The following is a 27,417-nucleotide window of genomic DNA, read 5'->3' on the forward strand; positions in this document are numbered from 1 at the left end:
GCACAGCTGTTGCTTCATCAACTTTTTCTCAATTTCCTCAATTTAGTCCGCACTACTTGTCGCCATTTCCCATTTCCCACTTCCCACTAACCTCTTACCACATTTCTGCAATAGCAAAACAAGTTTTAACGATATCAAACAACTCTCCCTTCACCAAAACTCACTGGCTGGAGGCGGGATTTACAATGAGTATGCTAAAGAAAATGTCTCTGACTGGATAGAAAGTTAGGGGTGGTTGACTGATGAGCTGTCGGACATTCTAACTAAAGGGACAAACTAGGGGTGCATAGAAAAATAATAAAATAAAAAATCTGGCCTTTTCTACACTTTGCATCCAGTATGAAGGAAGATACGAGGTAGCTTAGTGTTAGCACAATTACTAGTTGTGCTAACACTAAGCTAACTAGTGTTAGCACAATTACTGGAAGTCTATGGTATTTACTAGCATGCTAGCAGTTACCATAGATGTCTATGGTGCCTACTAGCAGTTACCATAGATGTCCAGTCATTCCTTTAATGCTAGTTAGCATTGGCTCATAAAGCTATCCACCAGTTCATCTGACTCTGGTGAAGTGGATACAGCGAACACATTGCCAAAATTCAGAAGTTGTATCCCTTTAATAAAAGCTAGATTGTTTTCCTATCAAACCAATGATTGAACAAATACTCACTTTAGAACTCTTAGACACTGGGTTTTAGTGGCAGGTTGGTCTCACACGGATTTTCTCTATGCAGTCTTGGACAGAAGAACGGAGCAGTTGGAATGATTGTTTGGGCACATTTACATTTTAGTTATTTAGCAGACACTCTTATCCAGAGAAATTAGGGTTAAGTGCCTTGCTCAACATATTTTTCACCAATCAGCTCAGGGATTTGGTCACTTGCCCACCTCTGGAAAACAAATTCAATCCATTTTTGTTTGGTGTACGTATACAGAATTCCTAGTCTTGTTTTTTTCTATGATTTAGCTGATTATAGAGTACCACAGTTTGAGTCATAATACCTAGCGGTCAAACAGGGAAATGGTTCCAATTATTTTACCACCATTCATTTTTCATGTAGGTTTACCCTAGCGGGACATTTCGATAACCGTGTAAATCTCTCTAGGACAAGGTGACTTTTATCAATATATTCGCATGTATTTACCCCCCCAACCTGCTAATTAGCTGCTAATGTGTCTATCATACAGAACTACAAATGCCATGAAGATCTTTACGAGACTGCCGAATCGAGGCAAAGGTAAGAATCTCTGGATTAACTATCTAATGTTAACTAAATGTAGTAATTCACAAGTTGGCTGAATTTCTTTACATTTACAATTCTGTGAACTGTCTTGTGCGAGTTTTAAATTGACACAATACCTGTCAGCTAGAGTTGACGTGCAAGAGCTTGCAGTTTTGCATGATGTCTACTTTGATGGTAATTAGCATTTTCGAATCTGAGAGTAAATGGATCCGAATATGTTGATAAGTCCCCTTGTCTTAGAGAGATTTAAACGGTTATCAAAATGTCACGCCAAAGTAAGCCTAGAAGAAACACCGCCCTTAATTTAAGTGTTTCTAAATCTCAATGGGGAAAAGATTGATGGAAAAACGATTGGTACCGTTTCCCTGTTTGACCGCTAGGTATGACGTCGCCACTTTGGGGCTCTATTTCTAATAGATCCCCCCCAAAATCGCAATGCTCGAAAATATCCTACTTTGTTTACCAACAACGCAGTCTTTGATGATATTCTAATTTTACTGAGGTGGTTCGTTGACCCATAATTGTGTGAAATTGACTAAGTTGTGGTAACTCCCCGAGCTAATGCCTATGACCCTGAAACTCAACTCTGGACCTCAAACCAGTTCCACTGCATTTAAAAAAAATTGTTCCCCTCTTATCAGGGATTGATTAAGACCTGGGACACCAGGTGTGTGCAATTAATTATCAGGTAGAACAGAAAACCAGTAGACCTCGTTCGGTAAGAGTTGAATACCCTTGGCCTAGGCTTTAGCTCAGCAGGCTAACAGTGTTGTGGTGCAGATGAGACCCGGGTTTGAACCATAGCCTAGTTGGTCAACTAATCTGCTTAAATATGGAATGCTGTTTGTCTATCAGTACATTATAGTGCTATTTTTGTAGGGTAAGCCCATTTTAACGTTTATTTTTTTATTTTAGTTGTATGCAACTGCTGTACTCCCGCCATAGTAATCGGAACCTTCTGTTGGTCATCTCAAAAGGGAGTGGTTACTGGTGGTTTCACAATATTCCGAAAGACAAACCATCAATACCCTGTGTTGAATATCACCGCAAAATGCGAACCGGCGGATACTGTTTTAAACAGTTGCGAGCATACGCCTCTCACCCTATTAAAGTTTAAATCGCTTACTACTAATACCATACCACGTAAAATTATAGTTCTTTTTAAATTGTGAACGACAGAATGGCACATACCACGGTGATCAGAGATGGGTCGCAGTATGAGGACAAAAATGAGTTGGTTACAACGAAGGATGGAAACGCAACACTGGTAAAGTTATTTTGTAACCTTTCTCAAATTGTATCCGCCGAACTTCAGACAATGTGAATTGATCAGGCTAAACCATGTAATATTATTGCAGAAAACCAGAGGCATTCCTTTGTCCCGGAAGATATGTTATGCAGTTGGTGGCATGCCCTATCAGATGACGGCCAACGCAAAGGGATTCTTCTTGCAGATTTTCCTGCTGGATGTTGTACAGGTCAGTGGTGAGGTCTGCCTGGATGACACTAATGTTTAATCTCAACTGTTGATCTGAGGTGGAATTTTGTACAAAATATTTACTTCCTCGGCCCACCCATATTAAGAATGAGGATTATGATGTCATTATAATCAGTAAGGATGATATTAATCTAATAAGGATGGTATTAATCTATTGATGTTTTTTCTATAGACTATTCCAAGTTGACTAGAATGCCTGTAGGATGTGTGTGGTGCGGTTTTACAAGTGTGTGTGTGTGTATGTGTGTGTGGGGTTTTACAAATGTGTGTGTGTGTGGGTGGGGTTTTACAAGTGTGTGTGTGTGTTTTTTTTTTTACAAGTGTGTGTGTGTGTGGGGGGGGTTTTACAAGTGTGTGTGTGTGTGGGGGGGGGGGTTTACAAGTGTGTGTGTGTGTGGGTGTGGGGGGGGGGGGGTTTACAATTGTGTATGTGTGTGTGGGGGGGGGGGGGGGGTTACAAGTGTTTGTGTGTGGTGGGAATGCAAATATTTGTATCAATATTGTACCTCTCATCCCTTCTCCAAAGAAAGTTGTTTATACAATGCAGAAAATGATCAAATAAACCATCTGCCTTGAACATCATGGTTGAAGTTTAGTCATTGGCGTCAAATGCTCTTTGTTGAGTTGTTTAACAAAAGTTATATCGTAACTTCCCCTTTTATGTTTGGCCTTGGCTATAAACCCCTCATTAGTACCTCCTAGAAATTCAATGTAAGATTCTTCTACTTTAGGCCAACTATACCAACCAAACAGCCCATATATGATGGTAATAGCATAGTGTGTATTTCAGATTCTGCTTTTGTTATATATATTTATTGGCGTGGTATTGCACTCAGCCCTCATCCCATGATGCAACAGAGCAGCCACCCTCTATAATTTAACTACACTGTCACCTTCGTTACTTTAGTTAGTGAGTTCTATTCATACCAGGCAATGTTTTCACAGAAAGCACAAGAAAGAGGCTCATTCCTTAACCACCCCACCACCTCCACCACTATCCAATAATGATTCTTTATACTGCACCTCTAGATGGGGGCCTTCTATGCATCTCTCATCCTCTTCCTTGGCCGGGCATGGGATGCCATCACTGACCCTCTGGTGGGATATATGGTCACCAAGAGTGGTAGGACACGCATCGGCAAACTCATTCCCTGGTTAGTGACTTCAGAAGGGCAATGCCCATAATATCTGCAGCCCCCGCACCTCACCTTGTTAAATGTGGAAGACACATTTCAGTTGAATGCATTGTTGTACAACTGACTAGGTATCCTTTCTTTCTTTCTCTGCACATCACATCACTGATTTAGGCTACACGCCAACGATAAAACACGATGAAACTGCCCATGATTTCACAATTCAAGTTATGTGCAAATTCCCTCCCTTCCACCCCTCAGGATCGTGTTCTCCATGCCGCTGGGCGTCCTGGCCTACGTCATGATGTGGTTCACGCCTCAGGAGTCCATGTCTCCCTCCTCCAGTTTCTTCTGGTTCTTCTTTTGGAGCTGCCTCTTTGATGCCTTCATGACTGTAAGCTCAAATCAAATCAAATTGTATTTTGTCACATGCTTTGTAAACAACAGCTGTAGACTAACAGTGAAATGCTTACTTTCGGGCCCTTCCCAACGATGCAAAGGAGTAAAAAAGAGAAATAATAGAATAATTTAAAAATAATAACACAATAAATAAATAAATACACAATGAGTAACAATAACTTGGCTATATACACAGGTTACCAGTACTGAGTTGATGTGCAGGTATGGGGTAATTGAGGTAGATATGTACATATAAAGTGCATTTGGAAAGTATTTAGACCCCTTGACTTTTTCCACATTTTGTTACGTTACAGCCTTATTCTAAAATTAACTAAATAAAATAAAAAATCCTCTACAATCTACACAAAATACCCCATAATGACCAAGTGACCAAGTGAAAACAGATTTTGAGATCTTTGTATATATAAATAAATAAAACAATTTTTTATTTATTTACATAAGTGTTCAGACCCTTTGCAATGACACTCGAAATTGAGCTCAGGTGCTTCCTGTTTCCATTGATCATCCTTGAGATGTCCACTTGGAGTCCACTTGTGGTAAATTCAATTGATTGGACATGATTTGAAAAAAAAAAGGCACACACCTGTCTATATACAGTGGCTTGCAAAGTATTCACCCCCCCTTGGCATTGTTCCTATTTTGTTGCCTTACAACCTGGAATTAAAATAGATTTTTGGGGGGGTTGTATCATTTGATTTACACAACATGCCTACTACTTTGAAGATGCAAAATATATTTTATTTTGAAACAAACAAGAAGTAAGACAAAAAAACAGAACTTGAGGTTGCATAACTATTCACCCCCCCAAAGTCAATACTTTGTACAGCCACCTTTTGCAGCAATTACAGCTGCAAGTCTCTTGTGGTATGTCTCTATAAACTTGGCACATCTAGCCACTGGGAATTTTGCCCATTCAAGGCAAAACTGGTCCAGCTCCTTCAAGTTGGATGGGTACCTCTGGTGTACAGCAATCTTTAAGTCATACCACAGATTCTCAATTGGATTGAGGTCTGGGCTTTGACAAGGCCATTCCAAGACATTTAAATGTTTCCCCTTAAACCACTCAAGTGTTGCTTTAGCAGTATGCTTAGGGTCATTGTCCTGCTGGAAGTTGAACCTCCGTCCCAGTCTCAAATCTCAGGAAGACTGAAACAGGTTTCCCTCAAGAATTTCCATTTATTTAGTGCCATCCATCATTCCTTCAATTCTGACCAGTTTCCCAGTCCATGCCGATGAAAAACATCCCCACAACATGATGCTGCCACCACCATGCTTCACTGTGGGGATGATGTTCTTGGGGTGATGAGAGGTGTTGGGTTTGCGCCAGACATAGTGTTTTCCTTGATGGCCAAAAAGCTAAATTTTAGTCTCATCTGACCAGAGTATGTTCCATATGTTTGGGGAGTCTCCCAGATGCCTTTTGGCGAACACCAAACGTGTTTGCTTATTTTGTTCTTTAAGCAATGGCTTTTTTCTGGACACTCGTAAAGCCCAGCTCTGTGGAGTGCACGGCTTAAAGTGGTCCTATGGACAAATACTCCAATCTCCGCTGTGGAGCTTTGCAGCTCCTTCAGGGTTATCTTTGGTCTCTTTGTTGCCTCTCTGATTAATGCCCTCCTTGCCTGGTCCGTGAGTTTGGGTGGGCGGCCCTCTCTTGGCAGGTTTTTTGTGGTGCCATATTCTTTCCATTTTTTAATAATGGATTGAATGGTGCTCCGTGGGATGTTCAAAGTTTCAGATATTTTTTTAGAACCCAACCCTGATCGGTACTACTTCACAACTTTGTCCCTGACCTGTTAGGAGAGCTCCTTGGTCTTCATGGTACCGCTTGCTTAGTGGTGTTGCAGACTCTGGGGCCTTTCAGAACAAGTGTATATATACTAAGATCATGTGACACTTAATTGCAAACAGGGGGACTTTATTTAACTAATTATGTGACTTCTGAAGGTAATTGGTTGCACCAGATCTTATTTTGGGGCAAAGTGGGTGAACACACATGCACGCACCATTTTTCCATAGTTTTTTTTATTTTTTTGAAAAAAGATTTTTTTTTCACTTCACCAATTTGTACTATTTTGTGTGTGTCCATTACCTGAAATCCAAATAAAAATCTATTTAAATTACAGGTTGTAATGCAACAAAATAGGAGAAACACCAAGAGGGATGAATACTTTTGCAAGGCACTGTAAGGTCCCACAGTTGACAGTGCATGTCAGAGCAAAAACCAAGCCATGAGGTCGACGGTATTGTCCGTAGACCTCTGAGACAGGATTGTGTCGAGGCACAGATCTAGGGAAGGGTATCAAACATTTCTGTAGCATTGAAGCTGCCCAAGAACACGGTGGCCTCCATCATTCTTAAATGGAAGTAGTTTGGAACCGCCAAGATACTTCCTAGAGCTGGCTGTCCGGCCGAACTAAGCAGTCGGGGGAGAAAGGGCCTTGGTCAGGGAGGTGACCAAGAACCAGATGGTCCCTCTGACAGAGCTCTACAGTTCCTCTGTGGAGATGGGAGAACCTTCCAGAAGGACAAGCATCTCTGCAGCACTCCACCAATCAGGCCTTTATGGTAGAGTGGCCAGACGGAAGCTACTGCTCAGTTAAGGTATATGACAGCCCACTTGGAGTTTGCCAAAAGGCACCTAAAAACCCTCAGACCATGGGAAACAAGATTCTCTTGTCTGATGAAACCAAGATTGAACTCTTTGGCATGAATGCCAAGTGTCACGTCTGGGGGAAACCTGGCACCATCCCTACGGTGAAACATGGTGGTGGCAGCATCATGCTGTGGGGATGTTTTTCAGCTGCAGGGACTGGGAGACTAGGCAGGATCGAGGCAAAGATGAACGGAGCAAAGTACAGAGAGATCCTTGATGAAAACCCTGCTCAGGACCTCAAACTGGGTTGAAGGTTCACCTTCCAACAGGAAAATGACCCTAAGCACACAACCAAGACAACGCAGGAGTGGCTTCGGGACAAGTTTCTGAATGTCCTTGAGTGGAACATCCAGAGCCCGGACTTGAACCCAATCGAACATTTACATTTACATTACATTTAAGTCATTTAGCCGACGCTCTTATCCAGAGCGACTTACAAATTGGTGCATTCACCTTATGACATCTCTGGAGAGACCTGAAAATTGCTGTGCAGCGACGCTCACCATCCAACCTGACTGAGCTTGAGAGGATCTACAGATAAGAATGGGAGAAACTCTCCAAATACAGGTGTGCCAAGCTTGTAGCGTCGGGTGCCAAGCAGTTTCTATAACAAGCGGTGATGCAGCCAGTCAAGATGCACTCAGTGGTGCAGCTGTAAAACATGACAAATCTTTTCAGCCTCCTGAGGGGGAAGAGGCATTGTTATGCCTTCTTCACGACTGTGTTGGTGTGTGTGGACCATGATAATTCCTTAGTGATGTGGACACAGAGGAACTTGAGGCTCTTGACCTGCTCCACTACAGCCCTGTCAATGTAGATGGAGGCGTGCTCGGTCCTCCGTGGCGACTACTAAGCTAGTAGCCACAATCTATTCTAATTCGCCAGCGGTGCTTATAATGTTCAGGTGCACCACACTCCTAACAGTAGAACTATAGTTACAGCCAAATACTCTACCTTTCTTTGTGCATTGTTCCTGTGTTTACAGTCCATCTCTTCCCTCTCCAGTGCTACCATGTCCCCTACTCCTCACTCAACATGTTCCTGGGGGGAGACCAGAAGGACAGAGACTCTGCCACCGGCTACAGTAAGGCATCCTCTGGAGTGAAATGACTCATTAGATATTGTTTCAGATCTCCCTTGGAAAATACGATTTTATTTTAGCAGGACTTCCTGGATATAATTATTAGTAAACACATTCTTATGATGATGGTACAACCATCACTGCGACTCTTACTGTTCTCCGTTGTTGTGATGTAGCCTATGTAGTGGTTATCACTATTATTATTTGTATAGAGACGTAGGCAGGCCAGACAGGATGTCAGTTTCATGTCTGACCTTTGAGGGTTTGGTTTCCTGGCAGTGACTGACTCTGTTTGATGTGGAGGTGGTGTTGGCTGAAGGCAAGCTAAAGTTAACAGGTCAAGGATCAGAGACACGGACACATTTCCTTAACTTCAGTGTAAAAAAAAGAAGAAGCGTTGTGTGCATTAGAGATAATAAAAATACTGGCTTGGTTTCAGTCTATGGACAGTGTGCCTTAAATGGCAATTCTGCCACTTTTCAACCTCATATTCATTATCTCCAGCACCAAACCAGTGTCTGTGAAAACAGCAGTGTTTCTAAACTCAGCAAAAAAAGAAACATCCCCTTTTCAGGACTCTGTCTTTCAATGATAATTCGTAAAAATCCAAATAACTTCACAGATCTTCATTGTAAAGGGTTTAAACACTGTTTCCCATGCTTGTTCAATGAACCATAAACAATTCATGAACATGCATCTGTGGAATGGTCGTTAAGACACTAACAGCTTACAGACGGTAGGCAATTAAGGTCACAGTTATGAAAACTTAGGACACCTAAGGGGCCTTTCTACTTACTCTGAAAAACACCAAAAGAAAGATGCCCAGGGTCCCTGCTCATCTGCGTGAACGTGCCTTAGGCATGCTGCAAGGAGGGCATGAGGACTGCAGATATGGGTAGGGCAATAAATTGCAATGTCCATACTGTGAGACGCCTAAGACAGCACTACAGGGAGACAGGACGGACAGCTGATTGTCCTCGCAGTGGCAGACCACGTGTAACAACACCTGCACAGGATCGGTACATCCGAACATCACACCTGCGGGACAGGTACAGGATGGCAACAACAACTGCCGAGTTACACCAGGAACGCACAATCCCTCCATCAGTGCTCAGACTGTCCGCAATAGGCTGAGAGAGGCTGGACTGAGGGCTTGTAGGCCTGTTGTAAGGCAGGTCCTCACCAGACATCACCGGCAACAACGTTGCCTATTGGCACAAACCCACTGTCGCTGGACCAGACAGGACTGGCAAAAAGTGCTCTTCACTGACAAGTCACGGTTTTCACCAGGGGTGATGGTCGGATTCGCGTTTATCGTCGAAGGAATGAGCGTTACTCCGAGGCCTGTACTCTGGCGTGGGATCGACTTTGGGGGTGGAGGGTCCGTCATGGTCTGGGGCGGTGTGTCACAGCATCATCGGACTGAGCTGGTCATTGTAGGCAATCTCAATGCTGTGCATTACAGGGAAGACATCCTCCTCCCTCGTGTGGTGCCCTTCCTGCAGGCTCATCCTGACGTGACCCTCCAGCATGACAGTTCCACCAGCCATACTGCTCGTTCTATGCGTGACTTCCTGCAAGACAGGAATGTCAGTGTTCTGCCATGGCCAGTGACGAGCCCGGATCTCAATCCCATTGAGCACGTCTGGAACCTGTTGGATCGAAGGGTGAAGGCTAGGGTCTTTCCCCCCAGAAATGTCTGGGAACTTGCAGGTGCTTTGGTGGAAGAGTGGGGTAACATCTCACAGCAAGAACTGGCAAATCTGGTGCAGTCCATGAGGAGGAGATGCACTGCAGTACTTAATGCAGCTGGTGGCCACACCAGATACTGACTGTTACTTCTGATTTTGAAACGATTTCTTTCCAAAACCTGCAATGAGTTTCTAGCCCAAGGTTGTTTTTTTTTCACGTCACCACAAATCTCACATACTGCTTTCACGTAGGATTTACCTTTTTTTAACCTGTGAAGAAAATTGGGCACTGTTCATATGAACAATGTTTATATACTACATTCTTGACTGCATCTGTAGTCACCATGGGGATGTGTGAAATTTACTCCTCAGCCTGAAGTGTCATGTTTACGTCACCTTGCTAGCTTTTGAGGTGGCTTGATTGGTTAAGACACTTGATGGAGGATGGTCACGTGTGTTTGTAAGGCAGAGGTTCTGAGTTCACGCCTGGTATGGTGCCGAAGTGGTGCAGCGCTAAGTAGGGGTGTGCCGATCTCGTCATACTCGTAATTGTATCTGTTTTATCACACTTGATACTCATCGGATTTACTCTTGACCGGAGAACCTGGAAGTGTGCTGTAAAGGCCCCAAAAATGGTTGAAGACTCCAGTCACTCTAGTCATGGACTGTTCTCTCTGCTACAGCACGGCAAGTGGTACCGGAGCGCCAAGTCTAGGACCAAAAGGCTCATTAACAGCTTCTACCCCCAAGCCATAAGCGTGCTGATGAACAATTAATCGAATGGCCATCCGGACTATTTACTTTTGTTTTTACTCTGCTGCTACTCGTTGTTTATCTATGCATAATCACTTTACCCCTACCTACATGTACAAATTACCTTCACGCACCTTGACTCAACACTTATGCCAAAACATTCGTACAATAAAAATAAAATAATCTAAATGTGTCCTTTTATTCTCTACTGATCTGTTGCCCGGTAAACATGGCTGGGTGAGAAGAAATCATATTAGCAAGAAGTATGAACTTGGATCACGACATAACGACAGACGTCAACAATAGAATAATTATATGGACAAACAAAGTAGGCCTACTAAACAACTCCAAGTAGACAGACAAAAAGAATCACGAGGCCTCAGCAAAGTATCCAGAAAATCACTGGATTGAACAACAATGACTAGCAACGGATTCTGATTTTATACACAATGTTTGGAGAAGGGGAGACTTGTGCCCTGAGACGAGTGACTGAGTGAAACAGCCGTGCGTTTCTCTGTCTGGGGAAATTAAAGCAATCATTGCATCAGGCTCAACTGATACCCCATCCATTTATTTACAGACAGAAGATTTAGCCAATAGTTGTTTAGAGCACACACAGCTTCACACTGTTTGAGTGAAACAGAGATGTGTGCTGGCAGCTAAAAAAGGAACTGTTTAAAAAAAAATACTTGTCATAAAAAATACATATTCAGAAATTTCTCCATATCTGTTACAATACTCATTTTGCCTGAGTACTAAGCACACCCATATTTCTAAGCAAGCAGTGTGACATCCTTAAAAAAAAAAGTTTATTGAACCTTTCATTTAACTAGGCAAGTCAGTTATGAACAAATTCTTATTTACAATGATGGCCTACCCCTGCCAAACCCAGATTTTTATTTATTTATTTTTATTTAACCTTTATTTAACCAGGTAGGCAAATTGAGAACACGTTCTCATTTACAATTGCGACCTGGCCAAGATAAAGCAAAGCAGTTCGACACATACAACAACACATAGTTACACATGGAGTAAAAACAAACATATAGTCAATAATACAGTGAAAAAAAATAAGTCTATATACAATGTGAGCAAGTGAGGTGAGATAAGGGAGGTGAAGGCAAACAGATATATGTATAAATAAATAAAATATAAAAAGGCCATGGAGGCGAAGTGAGTACAACAGAGCAAGTAAAATAAAAACTAAAAAAACACTGGAATGGTTGGTTTGCATTGGAAGAAAGTGCAAAGTAGAGACAGAAATAATGGGGTGCAAAGGAGCAAAATAAATTAATAAATAAATACAGTAGGTAAAGAGGTAGTTGTTTGGGCTAAATTGTAGATGGGTTATGTACAGGTGCAGTAATCTATGAGCTGCTCTGACAGCTGGTGCTTAAAGCTAGTGAGGGAGATAGGTGTTTCCAGTTTCAGAGATTTTTGTAGTTCGTTCCAGTCATTGGCAGCAGAGAACTGGAAGGAGAGGCGTCCAAAGGAAGAATTGGTTTTGGGGGTGACTAGAGAGATATACCTGCTGGAGCGCGTGCTACAGGTAGGTGCTGCTATGGTGACCAGCGAGCTGAGATAAGGGGGGACTTTACCTAGCAGGGTCTTGTAGATGACCTGGAACCAGTGGGTTTGGCGACGAGTATGAAGCGAGGGCCAGCCAACGAGAGTGTACAGGTCGCAGTGGTGGGTAGTATATGGGGCTTTGGTGACAAAACGGATGGCACTGTGATAGACTGCATCCAATTTATTGAGTAGGGTTTTGGAGGCTATTTTGTAAATGACATCACCGAAGTCGAGGATTGGTAGGATGGTCAGTTTTACAAGGGTATGTTTGGCAGCATGAGTAAAGGATGCTTTGTTGCGGAATAGGAAGCCAATTCTAGATTTGACTTTGGATTGGAGATGTTTGATGTGGGTCTGGAAGGAGAGTTTACAGTCTAACCAGACACCTAGGTATTTGTAGTTGTCCACATATTCTAAGTCAGAGCCGTCCAAAGTAGTGATGTTGGACAGGCGGGCAGGAGCAGGCAGCGGTCGGTTGAAGAGCATGCATTTGGTTTTACTTGTATTTAAGAGCAGTTGGAGGCCACGGAAGGAGAGTTGTATGGCATTGAAGCTCGCCTGGAGGGTTGTTAACACAGTGTCAAAAGAAGGGCCAGAAGTATACAGAATAGTGTCGTCTGCGTAGAGGTGGATCAGAGAATCACCAGTAGCAAGAGCGACATCATTGATGTAAACAGAGAAGAGAGTCGGTCCAAGAATTGAACCCTGTGGCACCCCCATAGAGACTGCCAGAGGCCCGGACAACAGACCCTCCGATTTGACACACTGAACTCTATCAGAGAAGTAGTTGGTGAACCAGGCGAGGCAATCATTAGAGAAACCAAGGCTGTCGAGTCTGCCAATGAGGATGTGGTGATTGACAGAGTCAAAAGCCTTGGCCAGGTCAATGAATACGGCTGCACAGTATTGTTTCCTATCGATGGCGGTTACGATATCGTTTATGACCTTGAGCGTGGCTGAGGTGCACCCATGACCAGCTCTGAAACCAGATTGCATAGCGGAGAAGGTGTGGTGTGATTCGAAATGGTCGGTAATCTGTTTGTTGACTTGGCTTTCGAAGACCTTAGAAAGGCAGGGTAGGATAGATATAGGTCTGTAGCAGTTAGGGTCAAGGGTGTCCCCCCATTTGAAGAGGGGGATAACCGCAGCTGCTTTCCAATCTTTGGGGATCTCAGACGACACGAAAGAGAGGTTGAAGAGGCTAGTAATAGGGGTGGCAACAATTTCAGCAGATAGTTTTAGAAAGAAAGGGTCCAGATTATCTAGCCCGGCTGATTTGTAAGGGTCCAGATTTTGCAGCTCATTAAGAACATCAGCTGACTGAATTTGGGAGAAAGAGAAATGGGGAAGGCTTGGGCGAGTAGCAGAGGGGAGGGCAGTGCTGTTGTCCGGGGTAGGGGTAGCCAGGTGGAAAGCATGGCCAGCCGTAGAAAAATGCTTATTGAAATTCTCAATTATAGTGGATTTGTCGGTGGTGACAGTGTTTCCTATCTTCAGAGCGGTTGGAAGCTGGGAGGAGGTGTTCTTATTCTCCATGGACTTTACGGTGTCCCAGAACTTTTTTGAATTTGTGTTGCAGGAAGCAAATTTCTGCTTGAAAAAGCTAGCCTTGGCTGTTCTAACTGCCTGTGTATATTGGTTTCTGGCTTCCCTGAAAAGTTGCATATCACGGGGGCTGTTCGATGCTAATGCAGAACGCCATAGGATGTTTTTCTGATGGTTAAGGGCAGTCAGGTCAGGAGAGAACCAAGGGCTATATCTGTTCCTGGTTCTAAATTTCTTGAATGGGGCATGCTTATTCAAGATGGTGAGGAAGGCATTTTTAAAAAATGACCAGGCATCCTCTACTGACGGGATGAGATCAATATCCTTCCAGGATATCCCGGCCAGGTCGATTAGGAAGGCCTGCTCGCTGAAGTGTTTCAGGGAGCGTTTGACAGTGATGAGTGGAGGTCGTTTGACCGCTGACCCATTACGGATGCAGGCAATGAGGCAGTGATCGCTGAGATCTTGGTTGAAAACAGCAGAGGTGTATTTGGAGGGCAAGTTTGTTAGGATGATATCTATGAGGGTACCCGTGTTTACGGAATTGGGGTGGTACCTGGTAGGTTCATTGATAATTTGTGTGAGATTGAGGGCATCAAGCTTAGATTGTAGGGTGGCTGGGGTGTTGAGCATGTTCAAATTTAGGTCGCCTAGCAGCACGAGCTCTGAAGATAGATGGGGGGCAATCAGTTCACATATAGTGTCCAGAGCACAGCTGGGGGCAGAGGGTGGTCTATAGCAGGCGGCAACGGTGAGAGACTTGTTTTTAGAGAGGTGGATTTTTAAAAGTAGAAGTTCAAATTGTTTGGGAACAGACCTGGATAGTATAACAGAACTCTGCAGGCAGTCTTTGCAGTAGATTGCAACACCGCCCCCTTTGGCCGTTCTATCTTGTCTGAAAATATTGTAATTGGGGATAAAAATGTCTGAATTTTTGGTGGTCTTTCTAAGCCAGGATTCAGACACGGCTAAAACATCCGGGTTGGTAGAGTGTGCTAAAGCAGTGAACAAAACAAACTTAGGGAGGAGGCTTCTAATGTTAACATGCATGAAGCCAAGGCTATTACGGTTACAGAAGTCATCAAAAGAGAGCGCCTGGGGAATAGGAGTGGAGCCAGGTACTGCAGGGCCTGGATTCACCTCTACATCACCAGAGGAACAGAGGAGAAGTAGGATAATGGTACGGCTAAAAGCTATGAGAATTGGTCGCCTAGAGCTACTAGAGCAGAGAGTAAAAGGAAGTTTCTGGGGGCGATAAAATAGTTTAAAGGAATAATGTACAGACAAAGGTATGGTAGGATGTGAATACAGTGGAGGTAAACCTAGGTATTGAGTGATGATGAGAGAGATCTTGTCTCTAGAAACATCATTGAAACCAGGTGATGTCATCGCATATGTGGGTGGTGGAACTGATAGGTTGGATATGGTATAGAGAGCAGGGCTAGAATCTCTACAGTGAAATAAGCCAATAAACACTAACCAGAACAGCAATGGACAAGGCATATTTACATTAAGGAGAGGCATGCTTAATCGAGTGATCAGTAAGGGTCCAGTGAGTAGAGGTTGGTTGGGGTCGTGGCGATCCAGACAGCTGGCCGGGTATATGGCTATCGGTAGCAGCATAGGATGGAGGTCTGTTTGTAGATACCTCGTGCGTTTCCGTCGGTAGGTTCCGTGTAGTGGGGTTTTGTTCAGATAGCAGCCGATAGGACAGCTAACGATTAGCGGGCCTCAGGTGAGCGTTCAGGTAACGTCGGGACGGATTTGCCAGTTGGATAAATCCCTCGGGCAGATAACGTCGGCAGTCAGCCGTGAAGGCCCGGTGGGGTTCCGTATCTGCAGCAGCAACAAAAGAAACGGGTCCGGATGGTGATGGAACTCCTCAGCTGGCTAGCTCCAGCATGATTTGAGTTTGCTCCGGGGTCGACGTAAGCCAATAGTCACACGGTATGCAGCTAGCTAGCTGCGAAATCAAGGTGCAAGTGTCCAGAGCCTGCGGTTGGAATCCGGGGAAACTGAGAGAAAAAAAAAAGTCCCGGAATGCTCCGGTCCGAGTCGCGTTGCACAAAAGTGCCGGTAGATTATCGAGCTAAAGGAATAGCTGATGACCGCAAAACGTGGGCAGCTGAAACACCAACGCTAGCTAGCAAACCGGCTAATTTCGGGGCAGCTACAGATTAGCTTCTGGCTAGCTATCGGAGTAGCTTCTGGTTAGCTATCAGGCTAGCTTCTGAATTAGCCCCTGGCTATCTTCCACGATGGATTTTCAGATTGAGATAAATAATACTTATTGTAATTGGTGAAGCGGGTTGCAGGAAAGCTTTTGCAGGAAAGCTTTTGTAGTTGAGTTCTTGGATAATAAAATAAATAAAAGATATGTGAAGAAAAGGTGTAAATATATATATATATACAGGAAACGACAAGACAATACGGAAAATACGTCTGAACTGCTAAGCCACCTTGGAGCTATATGACGAGCTAGATGACGCTAGATGACGCTGGGCCAATTGTGCGCCGTCCTATGGGACTCCCAATCAACCAGCGACTGTTGTGACACCTCTAGCACTGAGATGCAGTGCCTTAGACCGCTGTGCCACTCGGAAGCACTCAGTGGTACCGCGACCCGGATCTACAGTTGAGCTCAGCTCAACTCTGAGGCCGCTGTTGAGTACGTTTGAGGGGTGGATGTAGCACGTAGGGATGTGTGAAACTCCTCAGCCTGAAGTTTCGTGCTTGCTTCACCTCATTAGCTAGCTTTTGAGGTGGCACGATCGTCTAAGATGCTTGAGGGAGGACGATCGCGTGTGTTTGTGAGGCAGAGGTCCCGAGTTTGCGCCAGATAGTGGCCGAATCGGGAGGAAGTGGTACTCGCTACGCAAGCAGTGTGAAATCCTTTACACAAGCTTTTTTAAACCTCCCGTTGGCATGCAGGCATGCGTAGGCCTAGCAGTGTGAAATCCTTTACACAAGCTTTTTTAAACCTCCCGTTGGCATGCAGGCATGCGTAGGCCTAGCAGTGTGCCGATGTAGGTGGGCGTTTTTGTCTTGTCCTTTCTTTTGTTTAAGTATGTGTATTGTACTTTAACCCCTTTTCTCCCCAATTTCGTGATATCCAATTGGTTGTTACAGTCTTGTCCCATAGCTGCAACTTCCCTACGGACGTCGGGAGAGGCGAAGGTCGAGAGCCATGCGTCCCCTGAAACGTGCGGCAATTTGATTAAATCCATTGAATATACACCATCAAAACAAATCCATTATTAATTTGTTTCGGCAGGTCCTAAGGAACATTTAGACAAAATGTATTTTCTAAACTACAGAATGCCAGATTTTTGGAGTTCAATTATGTTACATCCAAATGAATGAAATCACAAGTTTATTATTTTGTTCATTAAAAAGACACACCTACCCTGATCACAGTCAACACACATATTATATTTTGTTGTAAGAATATAGTGGAATATTCCACTAAAATACAAATAATATTTTTCCCACTTGTGTCACGGGAACGTGTGGAACCCATGTTCAAATACAAAAGTGATATTTTGAAACAGCCCAAGCGTGCGTTCTTGATCCCTCTCTTTCCTAGTCCACTTTGTTAGGGAGCTGTTGTAGGGTCTTCATCATGATACCGATTAAAAAAAAATATATATATAATTAACAATCCTATTTTCAAAAGTATGTGAGTCTAGCATTCATATTTCACAACCACCACGTGCTTTTGGAGTTGCCTATACAAAGTCGAGCAAAAATAATATGCCTACACATTATTTTAGGCTGGCGTATTTGCTAAATGTTTCTGATCAGTGATAGATGAGCAAATTAATAACCTAGAGTGATTTTAATTTGATTTATTTAACCTTTATTTAACTAGGCAAGTCAGTTCAAAGCAAATTCTTATTTACAATGAAGGCCTACTAGAAGGCAAAAAGCCTCCTGCGGGGACGGAGGCTGGGATATAAAAAATGATAGGACAAAACACACATCACGACAAGAGCAACACTACATAAAGAGACCTAAGACAACAACATAGCATGACAGCAACACATAAAAACACAAAATGGTAGCAACACAACACGGCAGCAACACAACATGGTAGCAGCACAAAACATGTCAATAACATTATTGGACACAGACAACAGCACAAAAGGCAAGAAGGTAGAGACAACAATACATCACGCGAAGCAGCCACAACACGAAGCAGCCACAACTGTCAGTAAGCGTGTTCATGATTGAGTCTTTGAATGAAGAGATGGATATAAAACTGTCCAGTTGGATTGTTTGTTGCAGCTCGTTCCAGTCGTTAGCTGCAGCGAACTGAAAAGAGGAGCGACCCAGGGATGTGTGTACTTTGGGGACCTTTAAACAGAATGTGACTGGCAGAACGGGTGTTGTATGTGGAAGATGAACTATGTGGAGCTATACCACCTCCACCTATTTCCCCAGCCAGAAACCAATTAAGTCAGTGAAGTCGAAGGCTTTTGGTCGGGAGTAAGCTAAGGCTATTAAGGGGCTGCGAAATAATCCACTTGTTAAAATACATTTATTTTTATTTCACCATTATTTAACCAGGTGGGCAAGTTGAGAACAAGTTCTCATTTACAATTGTGACCTGACCAAGAAAAAGCAAAGCAGTTCGACACATACAACACAGAGTTACACTTGGAGTAAAACAAACATACAGTCAATAATACAGTAGAAAAATAAGTCTATATACAATGTGAGCAAGTGAGGTGAGATAAGGGAGGTAAAGGCAAAAAAGGCAATGGTGGCGAAGTAAATACAATATAGCAAGTAAAACACTGGAATGGTAGATTTGCAGTGGAAGAATGTGCAAAGTTGAAATAGAAATAATGGGGTGCAAAGGAGAAAAATAAGTAAATAAATACAGTAGGGGAAGTTGTTTGGGCTAAATTATAGATGGGCTATGTACAAGTGCAGTAATCTGTGAGCTGCTCTGACAACTGGTGCTTAAAGCCAGTGAGGGAGACAAGTGTTTCCATTTTCTGAGATGTTTGTAGTTCGTTCCAGTCATTGGCAGCAGAGAACTGGAAGGAGAGGCGGCCAAAGGAAGAATTGGTTTTGGGGGTGACCAGAGAGATATACCTGCTGGAGCGCGTGCTACAGGTGGGTGCTGCTATGGTGACCAGTGAGCTGAGATAAGGGGGGACTTTACCTAGCAGGGTCTTGTAGATGACCTGGAGTCAGTGGGTTTGGCGACGAGTATGAAGCGAGGGCCAGCCAACGAGAGCGTACATGTCGCAGTGGTGGTTAGTATATGGGGCTTTGGTGACAAAACGGATGGCACTGTCATAGACTGCATCCAATTTATTGAGTAGAGTGTTGGAGGCTATTTTGTAAATGACATCGCTGAAGTCGAGGATCGGTAGGATGGTCAGTTCTACGAGGGTATGTTTGGCAGCATGAGTGAAGGATGCTTTGATGCGAAATAGGAAGCCAATTCTAGATTTAACTTTGGATTGGAGATGTTTGATGTGAGTCTGGAAGAAGAGTTTACAGTCTAACCAGACACCTAGGTATTTGTAGTTGTCCACATATTCTAAGTCAGAACCGTCCAGAGTAGTGATGCTGGACGGGCGGGCGGGTGCAGGCAGCGATCGTTTGAAGAGCATGTATTTAGTTTTACTTGCATTTAAGAGCAGTTGGAGGCCACGGAAGGAGAGTTGTATGGCATTGAAGCTCGTCTGGAGGTTAGTTAACACAGTGTCCAAAGAAGGGCCAGAGGTATACAGAAAGGTGTCGTCTGCGTAGAGGTGGATCAGAGAATCACCAGCATCAAGAGCGACATCATTGATGTATACAGAGAAGAGAGTCGGCCTAAGAATTGAACCCTGTGGCACCCCCATAGAGACTGCCAGAGGCCCGGACAACAGGCCCTCCGATTTGACACACTGAACTCTATCAGAGAAGTAGCTCAGTTGGTAGAGCATGGCGCTTGCAACGCCAGGGTTGTGGGTTCGATTCCCACGGGGGGCCAGTACAAAAAAGTATGAATGTATGTACTTGTAAGTCGCTCTGGATAAGAGCGTCTGCTAAATGACTTAAATGTAATGTAAATGTAGTTGGTGAACCAGGCGAGGCAATCATTTGAGAAACCAAGGCTATTGAGTCTGCCGATGAGGATGTGGTGATTGACAGAGTCGAAAGCCTTGGCCAGGTCAATGAATACGGCTGCATAGTATTGTTTCTTATCGATGGCAGTTAAGATATAATTTAGGACCCTGAGCGTGGCTGAGGTGCACCCATGACCAGCTCGCATAGCGGAGGAGGTGTGGTGGGATTCGAAATGGTCGGTAATCTGTTTGTTGACTTGGCTTTCGAAGACCTTAGAAAGGCAGGGTAGGATAGATATAGGTCTGTAGCAGTTTGGGTCAAGAGTGTCCCCCCCTTTGAAGAGGGGGATGACCGCAGATGCTTTCCAATCTTTGGGAATCTGAGACGACACGAAAGAGAGGTTGAACAGGCTAGTAATAGGGGTTGCAACAATGTCGGCAGATAATTTTAGAAAGAAAGGGTCCAGATTGTCAAGCCCGGCTGATTTGTAGGGTTCCAGATTTTGCTGCTCTTTCAGAACATCAGCTGACTGGATTTGGGAGAAGGAGAAATGGGGAAGGCTTGGGCGAGTAGCTGTGGGGGGTGCAGGGTGCATAACATAACACAATCCACTTGTTAAACTACATAACATGCTGGTAAAATGTTGTAATAAATGAGCCAACTAGACGAGATGATTATGAGCAGCATTCACCTTAATTTAGCTAACGTTTCCCCAGCCTAATTGTAGCCTAACCAATATAAAAACTGAGATTCAGTGAAAATGTGGATTGATTTATAAAGATGAGACCCCACAGAATTGTGTCAAAGCAGCGTGATGGCGCTGTCCCAATAAAAACGGTGCTGAAATGTTCTTGACCACACATGGAAATACTATTACAACGATTGCTGCCTCATCATTGCGGCAAAATTGTATGCTAAGCCTTAGGCCAAAGTTTTACCGAAATGATTAGTTATGCAGAAATAAAAGTTTTGACATTGATACCGGCAATAACTTTCAGATATAAGGAAGATGCTGGATAAAAGTTGGCAGTGTTGTAAAGTTGGCGGGGAAAACGTCTTAGTATGAAAGGGATAATAGTGTTTGAAAATCACTGTTTTTAAAATGTTTAAACTTTTGATGTTATCAGGTAGAACTATTTTTTTTCTTCTACAAATTGTAGAAATGGACCGTTTTCACATATGTTGACGTTGGTATTGTGCTGAAGATAATGGAAAAGTATGTTAAAAAGTGGTGGAGTTGCTCTTTTAAAAACAGTATTACTGTATGAGGCATCTTTGGTTTTAACCCCCAAAACACCTGAGGTAAAATGTTTTTCCTCTCATTTCTTATTCACTGTTCTCCATGTCAGTGTTTCCAAACCTTTTTTCTGTTACTGTACCACCAAGTAAATTTTGCTCTGCCCAGAGTACTGTTGAATTACCCCCTTCATGTGCATTTTACCAGTTAACCTATGGTATCATGAGTTTTCTATTGTACCCCCTGTGGTTGGTTAATTACTCCAAGGGTTCCTAGTACCCCTGGTTGGTTAATTACTCCAAGGGTTCCTAGTACCCCTGGTTGGTTAATTACTCCAAGGGTTCCTAGTACCCCTGGTTGGTTAATTACTCCAAGGGTTCCTAGTACCCCTGGTTGGTTAATTACTCCAAGGGTTCCTAGTACCCCTGGTTGGTTAATTACTCCAAGGGTTCCTAGTACCCCTGGTTGGTTAATTACTCCAAGGGTTCCTAGTACCCCTGGTTGGTTAATTACTCCAAGGGTTCCTAGTACCCCTGGTTGGTTAATTACTCCAAGGGTTCCTAGTACCCCTGGTTGGTTAATTACTCCAAGGGTTCCTAGTACCCCTGGTTGGTTAATTACTCCAAGGGTTCCTAGTACCCCTGGTTGGTTAATTACTCCAAGGGTTCCTAGTACCCCTGGTTGGTTAATTACTCCAAGGGTTCCTAGTACCCCTGGTTGGTTAATTACTCCAAGGGTTCCTAGTACCCCTGGTTGGTTAATTCCATGTCAATGTTTTCATTGTATATGTCTCTATCCTCTTCAATTCTTCTTTTCCCTCAGGAATGGGGATGGAGGTGTTTGCAACACTGGCGGCTGCAACCATTCAGGGTCAGATTGTGGGGGTGTACCATGCTAAGAGTGCACAAGACTGCAGCCAGCTGAACTACAGCGAGGCCTCCCTCCGTAACGTCTCCTCGCCCTTAATCCAGAACTTTTCCTCGCCCCTCACTGATACCCTTCAGAACACGGTTTGGTCCATCATATCCATAACCCCCACAGTCTTTCTCTTCTCTCTCTTACAATAACCACTATCACACTCTTCTGTAACTGAGAAGACAACTTTGTATCACTTCCTCTCCGCAATATGTCAGAAGTGTGAAAGAGAACGTATCAACTATAATTTGCCTGTACTGTAGAACTTCAGTAAAAGCATTGCAGTTATAGGTTCTTCCCTATTTGTGGTCATTACAGGAAGTGTAATGTTGTCTTGTCTGAACTGACAAGTATCTTTTGACATTTTCCCCTGAGCTTGTTGCTGTGTGTCTTAATACAGATATGCTGATTTTAATATTAATTTGTTATTTTCTGTTTTGGCTTCAGAGAAGAGCTTATGTGTTTGCTGCTTTAGTTTTGGGAGGAATCTATTTCCTGTGTTGTGTTGTGCTCTTCCTGGGTGTGAAGGAGCAGTTGGGTGAGTATGGTTTCTTAGGTGCTCTGTCATATGTAGATGAATTAAAATTGGACTGGGGTATGAGAGACATCAGGCTATTTATTGATGACTTCTTTCACTTTCCACCCCAGCTCCTCTCAGTACCCTGGACCGTATCCGTATGCCCTACCTGGCAGGTATGAAGATGGTGGTGGGACACACCCCCTATTTGAAACTCGTATTCGGGTTTCTCTTTGCCTCGCTTGCCTTCCAGGTGAGGGTCACCCTAGGGTCTGGGCTGTGTTTTATGTGTATGATGATGATGATGATGATGATGATCGTGGAGAGGTTTAATGACTTAAATTATTCTCTTTCTTTCCTGTCACGGCAACATTACCCAGATGGCTCAAGGAAACTTTGCCCTCTTCTGTACCCATGCTGCAGGTCTGGGGGCCTACTTCCAACACCTCGTCCTTATCCTGCTAGTGAGTAAAGTAACCACTTTTGACACTCATTCAGAGTAGGTTCATGCATTGGTTTAGGTAACAAGAGTGTCTTTTTTTTGTATGTGTGTGTCCTTGTTTAGACAGCTGCCACATTGTCCATCCCTCTGTGGCAGACATTGCTTTTGAGACTGGGGAAGAAGACGACGCTGTACATAGGACTTTGTGTAAGTTCCCTTCTACAAGAACTTGGTTATGTATATGTTACAAATGATCCTTGACATTTTGAACTTCCTTTATCACTCTGTCTGTTGTTTCTCCTTTTTTCAGATGTATGCACCAGCCCTTGTGATCATTGCGTCCATTCAGAGCAACCTGCCTGTCTTCATCATTATGTCCATCATATCTGGGTCTAGTCTATCGGCACTCTACCTGCTGCCCTGGTGAGAGGTTGTGTTTGTACACATACAGTGCATTCTGACAGTATTCATACCCCTTGACTTTTTCCACATTTTGTTACGTTACAGCCTTATTCTACAGCCTTTTTTTGTTGTTGCCCTCATCAGTCTACACACAAATACACTATAATGACAAAGCAAAAACGGGTTTTTAGAAATGTTTACATTTACATAAGTATTTAGACCCTTTACTCAGTACTTTGTTGAAGCACCTTTGGCAGCAATTTACAGCCTTGAGTCTTCTTGGGTATGACGCTACAACCTTGTCAAGGGGTCTGAATACTTTCCATATGCACTGTAGGTCAAAACACGATAAATGTGATGACTAAAATGATAATATTAACAAGCATTAGAGGGACAGTACCATTACATGTTCAATGGCTTAGGGCTCTCGAGTGGCGCAGCGGTCTAAGGCACTACATCTCGGTGCTAGAGGCATCACTACAGACCCTGGTTCGATTCCAGGCTGTATCACAATCGGCCGTGATTGGGAGTCCCATAGGGTTTGGCCGTCATTGTAAATAAGAATTTGTTGGTTCCTCCCGAGTGGCAAAGTTGCTAGCTGTAACACCAGAGATCCTGGTTCAGTCCAGGCCCTGTAGCAGCCGGCCATGGCCGGGAGACCCATTTGGCCCAGCATCGTCCGGGCCAGGGGAGGGTTTGGCCAGCAGGGATGTCCTTGTCCCATCGTTCCCTAGTGACTCCTGTGGCGGGCCGTGACACGGTCACCAGGTGCACGGTGTTTCCTCCGACACAGTGGTGTGGCTGGCTTCCGGGTTAAGCGGGCATTGTGTCAAGAAGCAGTGTGGCTTGGTTGGGTCGTGTTTAGGAGGATGCATGGCTCTCGACCTTTGCCTCTCCTGAGTCCGTACGGGAGTTGCAGTGATGAGTCAAGACTGTAACCATGAAATTGGGGAGAAAAAGGGGTAAATGTAAATAAAATACTATAAAAAATAACTAATTCTTAACTGACTTGCCTGGTTAAATAAAGGTTAAATAAAACACATTGACATGTTGTAGCATACTGTAACTAGTCCAGGCCTCTAGCCACACCACACAGTCACAACTGATGACTCATAGCACTAACCCTGGCGGCTCGCCCCACCCCTCTCATTATGTTGGTGCCAGAAACTAGTAAAACACCCTCCTACTGTTTCACCCATAATAATATCATGTTGTATGAATATGCACGATATACTGTTTTGACTTTCTCTGTCTCATTAAGGAGCCACAACTTGCATTTGTCTTCAGAACTATGTTCTGACCTCTTGATTTCATCACAATGATAGGCAACTTCTGGAGCAGGGTTTCCCACCTCAGTTCCAAGGGGTTCACGTTTTGGTTTTTGACCTGATTTGGTGTCACACTTTTACCCCCATCCCTAGGGCCTGATTGGTGTCACACTTTTACCCCCATCCCTATCAAACACAGCTGATTTCAAACGAATTGCATTTTTAACTGAAGATCATAATTAGGTGATTATTGGAGTCAGGTGTGTTAGCTGGGGCCCTGGGGCAAAACTGTGACACCAATCAGGCCCCTGAGGACTGGAGTTGCCCAGGCCTGCCCTAGCACTACACAGCTGAATCAAATAATCATTAAGCTTTGTTCATTTGAAACAGCGGTGTAGTGTTATGGCAGAAACCAAAACGTGCACCCCTTGGGGTCCCGAGGACTGAGTTTCAGGAAACAGTGCTCTAGAGTTCTCCATCTTGAAAGCCACTATATAAACAGTTAGGTCAGTATAGCCTATCATAATAGCCCTGTCTCCCTGGTAACTGGACTGGGGCTTCCCTCCCACACACTCTGGACTGGGGCTTCCCTCCCACACACTCTGGACTGGGGCTTCCCTCCCACACACTCTGGACTGGGGCTTTCCCTCCCACACACTCTGGACTGGGGCTTTCCTACCACACACTCTGGACTGGGGCTTTCCTACCACACACTCTGGACTGGGGCTTCCCTCCCACACACTCTGGACTGGGGCTTCCCTCCCACACACTCTGGACTGGGGCTTCCCTCCCACACACTCTGGACTGGGGCTTCCCTCCCACACACTCTGGACTGGGGCTTCCCTCCCACACACTCTGGACTGGGGCTTCCCTCCCACACACTCTGGACTGGGGCTTCCCTCCCACACACTCTGGACTGGGGCTTCCCTCCCACACACTCTGGACTGGGGCTTCCCTCCCACACACTCTGGACTGGGGCTTCCCTCCCACACACTCTGGACTGGGGCTTCCCTCCCACACACTCTGGACTGGGGCTTTCCTACCACACTCTGAGATTCTTATTTTTCCACAGCTATTGGAGAGCACACTCCTAAAGACTTGAGTCATGAGGAAAGTTAAGAAATGGTCTGCAGTGCTCTCTGAGCTGAGAAACATCTCAGTGTTTTACTACAACTATTAAATCATCTACTAAAGGAAGGAAGAAGTGGACAGTAATACATGTGTTATTTATTTAGTGAAATAGTCTCCAATGCATTCTCACACAGTACCTTGTCTTCCTGTCTGTGTGCAGGTCTATGCTGCCGGATGTAGTTGATGACTTCAAGGTGAAGAATCCCACCAGTACGGACCTAGAGCCCATGTTTTATTCCTGCTATGTTTTCTTCAACAAGTTTGGAGGGGGGATATCTGTGGGCATCTCCACCCTGGCATTACAGTGAGTTCCACCTGCAGGGATTGGAGACTAGAATCTTAAGTATTGGTACAAATATAAATGGAAGCATGTATGGATTTATTTACATCAACATTACTCTTCATTTGGGTGCTGTTTGGACCTTTGTCATATCTCTCAACAGCACCCAATGAAGAGGCATGTTGATGTAAATAAATCCATACATGATTCAATCTATATTTGTACCGATACTTGGATTCTATCTGTAGTGGGGCAGCACTTTCAGAACAGTTTCCCCCTCTGTAATTGCTTGTCTACCGAGTGTAACCCTCCTCTCTCATCCTCCTCTCTCCTCCTCAGCTTTGCAGGGTATAAGCCTGGGGCCTGCAGGCAGAACCCAGCTGTGATCACAGCGTTGCGGGTCCTGTTCGCCCCTGTGCCCGTCGTCCTCCTGCTCATTGGTCTGGTGCTGTTTTATTTCTACCCCATCAATGAAGAGCGGCGCTGCCAGATCCAGCAGGAACTGCAGAAAGCAGAGTGAGTTTCCATCCTGTTGATAGTCCCAATACCCTACAGTGGATCTATATGACTTGGATTAATTGGTTGAACTGATTGGATCTAGACTGACATCTAGTGGTAGATCACTGTAGCTGTCTAGTTTTTGTTTTTCTCGTAAATCAAATAAAAGTTTATTGGGCACGTGCACATGGTAGAGCAATTTGCTTACTTGCTAATGCTCCTCAACAATGACAAATACAGGAGTACCAAAATAACAAGTAGTAATAAAAAGTAGATTAAAAAAGTAATATAAATATGAAAATGTACATAATAGAATGTACAGTATGATTTATAAAAATGTGCTTGAATTATATAATATATTTACTTTAAAAAAGTAAAGCTTTCCTGATAATTCTATGACATATTTCACTTACAAAGCCATATTGGTCTTTACAGGAAAGTGGATGGATTCCAAGTAATGGAGGCAGTGTGATTGTAGACTCCGCTCAGACACAGCCAGCAGGTCTAAATGGAAACTTTCATCTGTCAGTGTCTTTGTCTGACATGGTGCATGACTGTTCACACCTCATCTGGCACCATGCTAGGACACTGCTGCCTATTTCACAGCAGCTCGCATGTGTTTATACCACGGAAGACGATTGTCATGGTCACAGGCCGAAACGGACACTTGGCTTATATTTCATCTTTGCATGTGTATGTGTGTGTGTGTGTGTGTGTTTTCTTATCCAACCATTGTAACCACTTCAGTGGTTCCCAACCTTTTTCTGTTACTGTACCACCAACTGAATTTTGCTCAGCACACAGTACCCCTGAAGTACCCCCTCATGTGTGTTTTACCAGTAAGTCTATGGTCTCATGGATCTTCTCAAGTACCCCCTGTGGGTAGGCCAGGTACCCCCTGTGGATAGGCCAGGTACCACCAGGGGTCCTAGTAGCACTGGTTGGGAACCACTGGTGTCCAATACTGTTCACCGGATGCAAGAGTAATATATTTGCATGTTTGTAATAAACCACTTATTTTCAAAGGGATCAAGATCAACATTTTATTTGAAGCATTTTAACCT

At 44.0% G+C, this 27,417-nt stretch overlaps 1 protein-coding gene across 1 annotated transcript; it reads left to right on the top strand.

The window, feature by feature from the left end:
- Positions 1 to 2,069: 2,069 nt before the first annotated feature.
- LOC129861271 (sodium-dependent lysophosphatidylcholine symporter 1) lies at positions 2,070 to 27,382 on the top strand. Its single transcript, XM_055932548.1, has 14 exons — positions 2,070 to 2,512; positions 2,604 to 2,723; positions 3,773 to 3,897; positions 4,138 to 4,270; positions 7,958 to 8,036; positions 21,723 to 21,910; positions 22,263 to 22,353; positions 22,464 to 22,585; positions 22,713 to 22,796; positions 22,898 to 22,981; positions 23,085 to 23,197; positions 25,736 to 25,879; positions 26,195 to 26,371; positions 26,789 to 27,382. Exons 1-14 carry the CDS (start codon positions 2,426 to 2,428, stop codon positions 26,823 to 26,825), a joined length of 1,584 nt encoding a protein of 527 aa, XP_055788523.1. The 5' UTR covers positions 2,070 to 2,425; the 3' UTR covers positions 26,826 to 27,382.
- The last annotated feature ends 35 nt before the right edge of the window (positions 27,383 to 27,417 follow it).

Source organism: Salvelinus fontinalis, chromosome 8 (genome assembly GCF_029448725.1).
Source record: "Salvelinus fontinalis isolate EN_2023a chromosome 8, ASM2944872v1, whole genome shotgun sequence".
NCBI lineage: Eukaryota > Metazoa > Chordata > Actinopteri > Salmoniformes > Salmonidae > Salvelinus > Salvelinus fontinalis.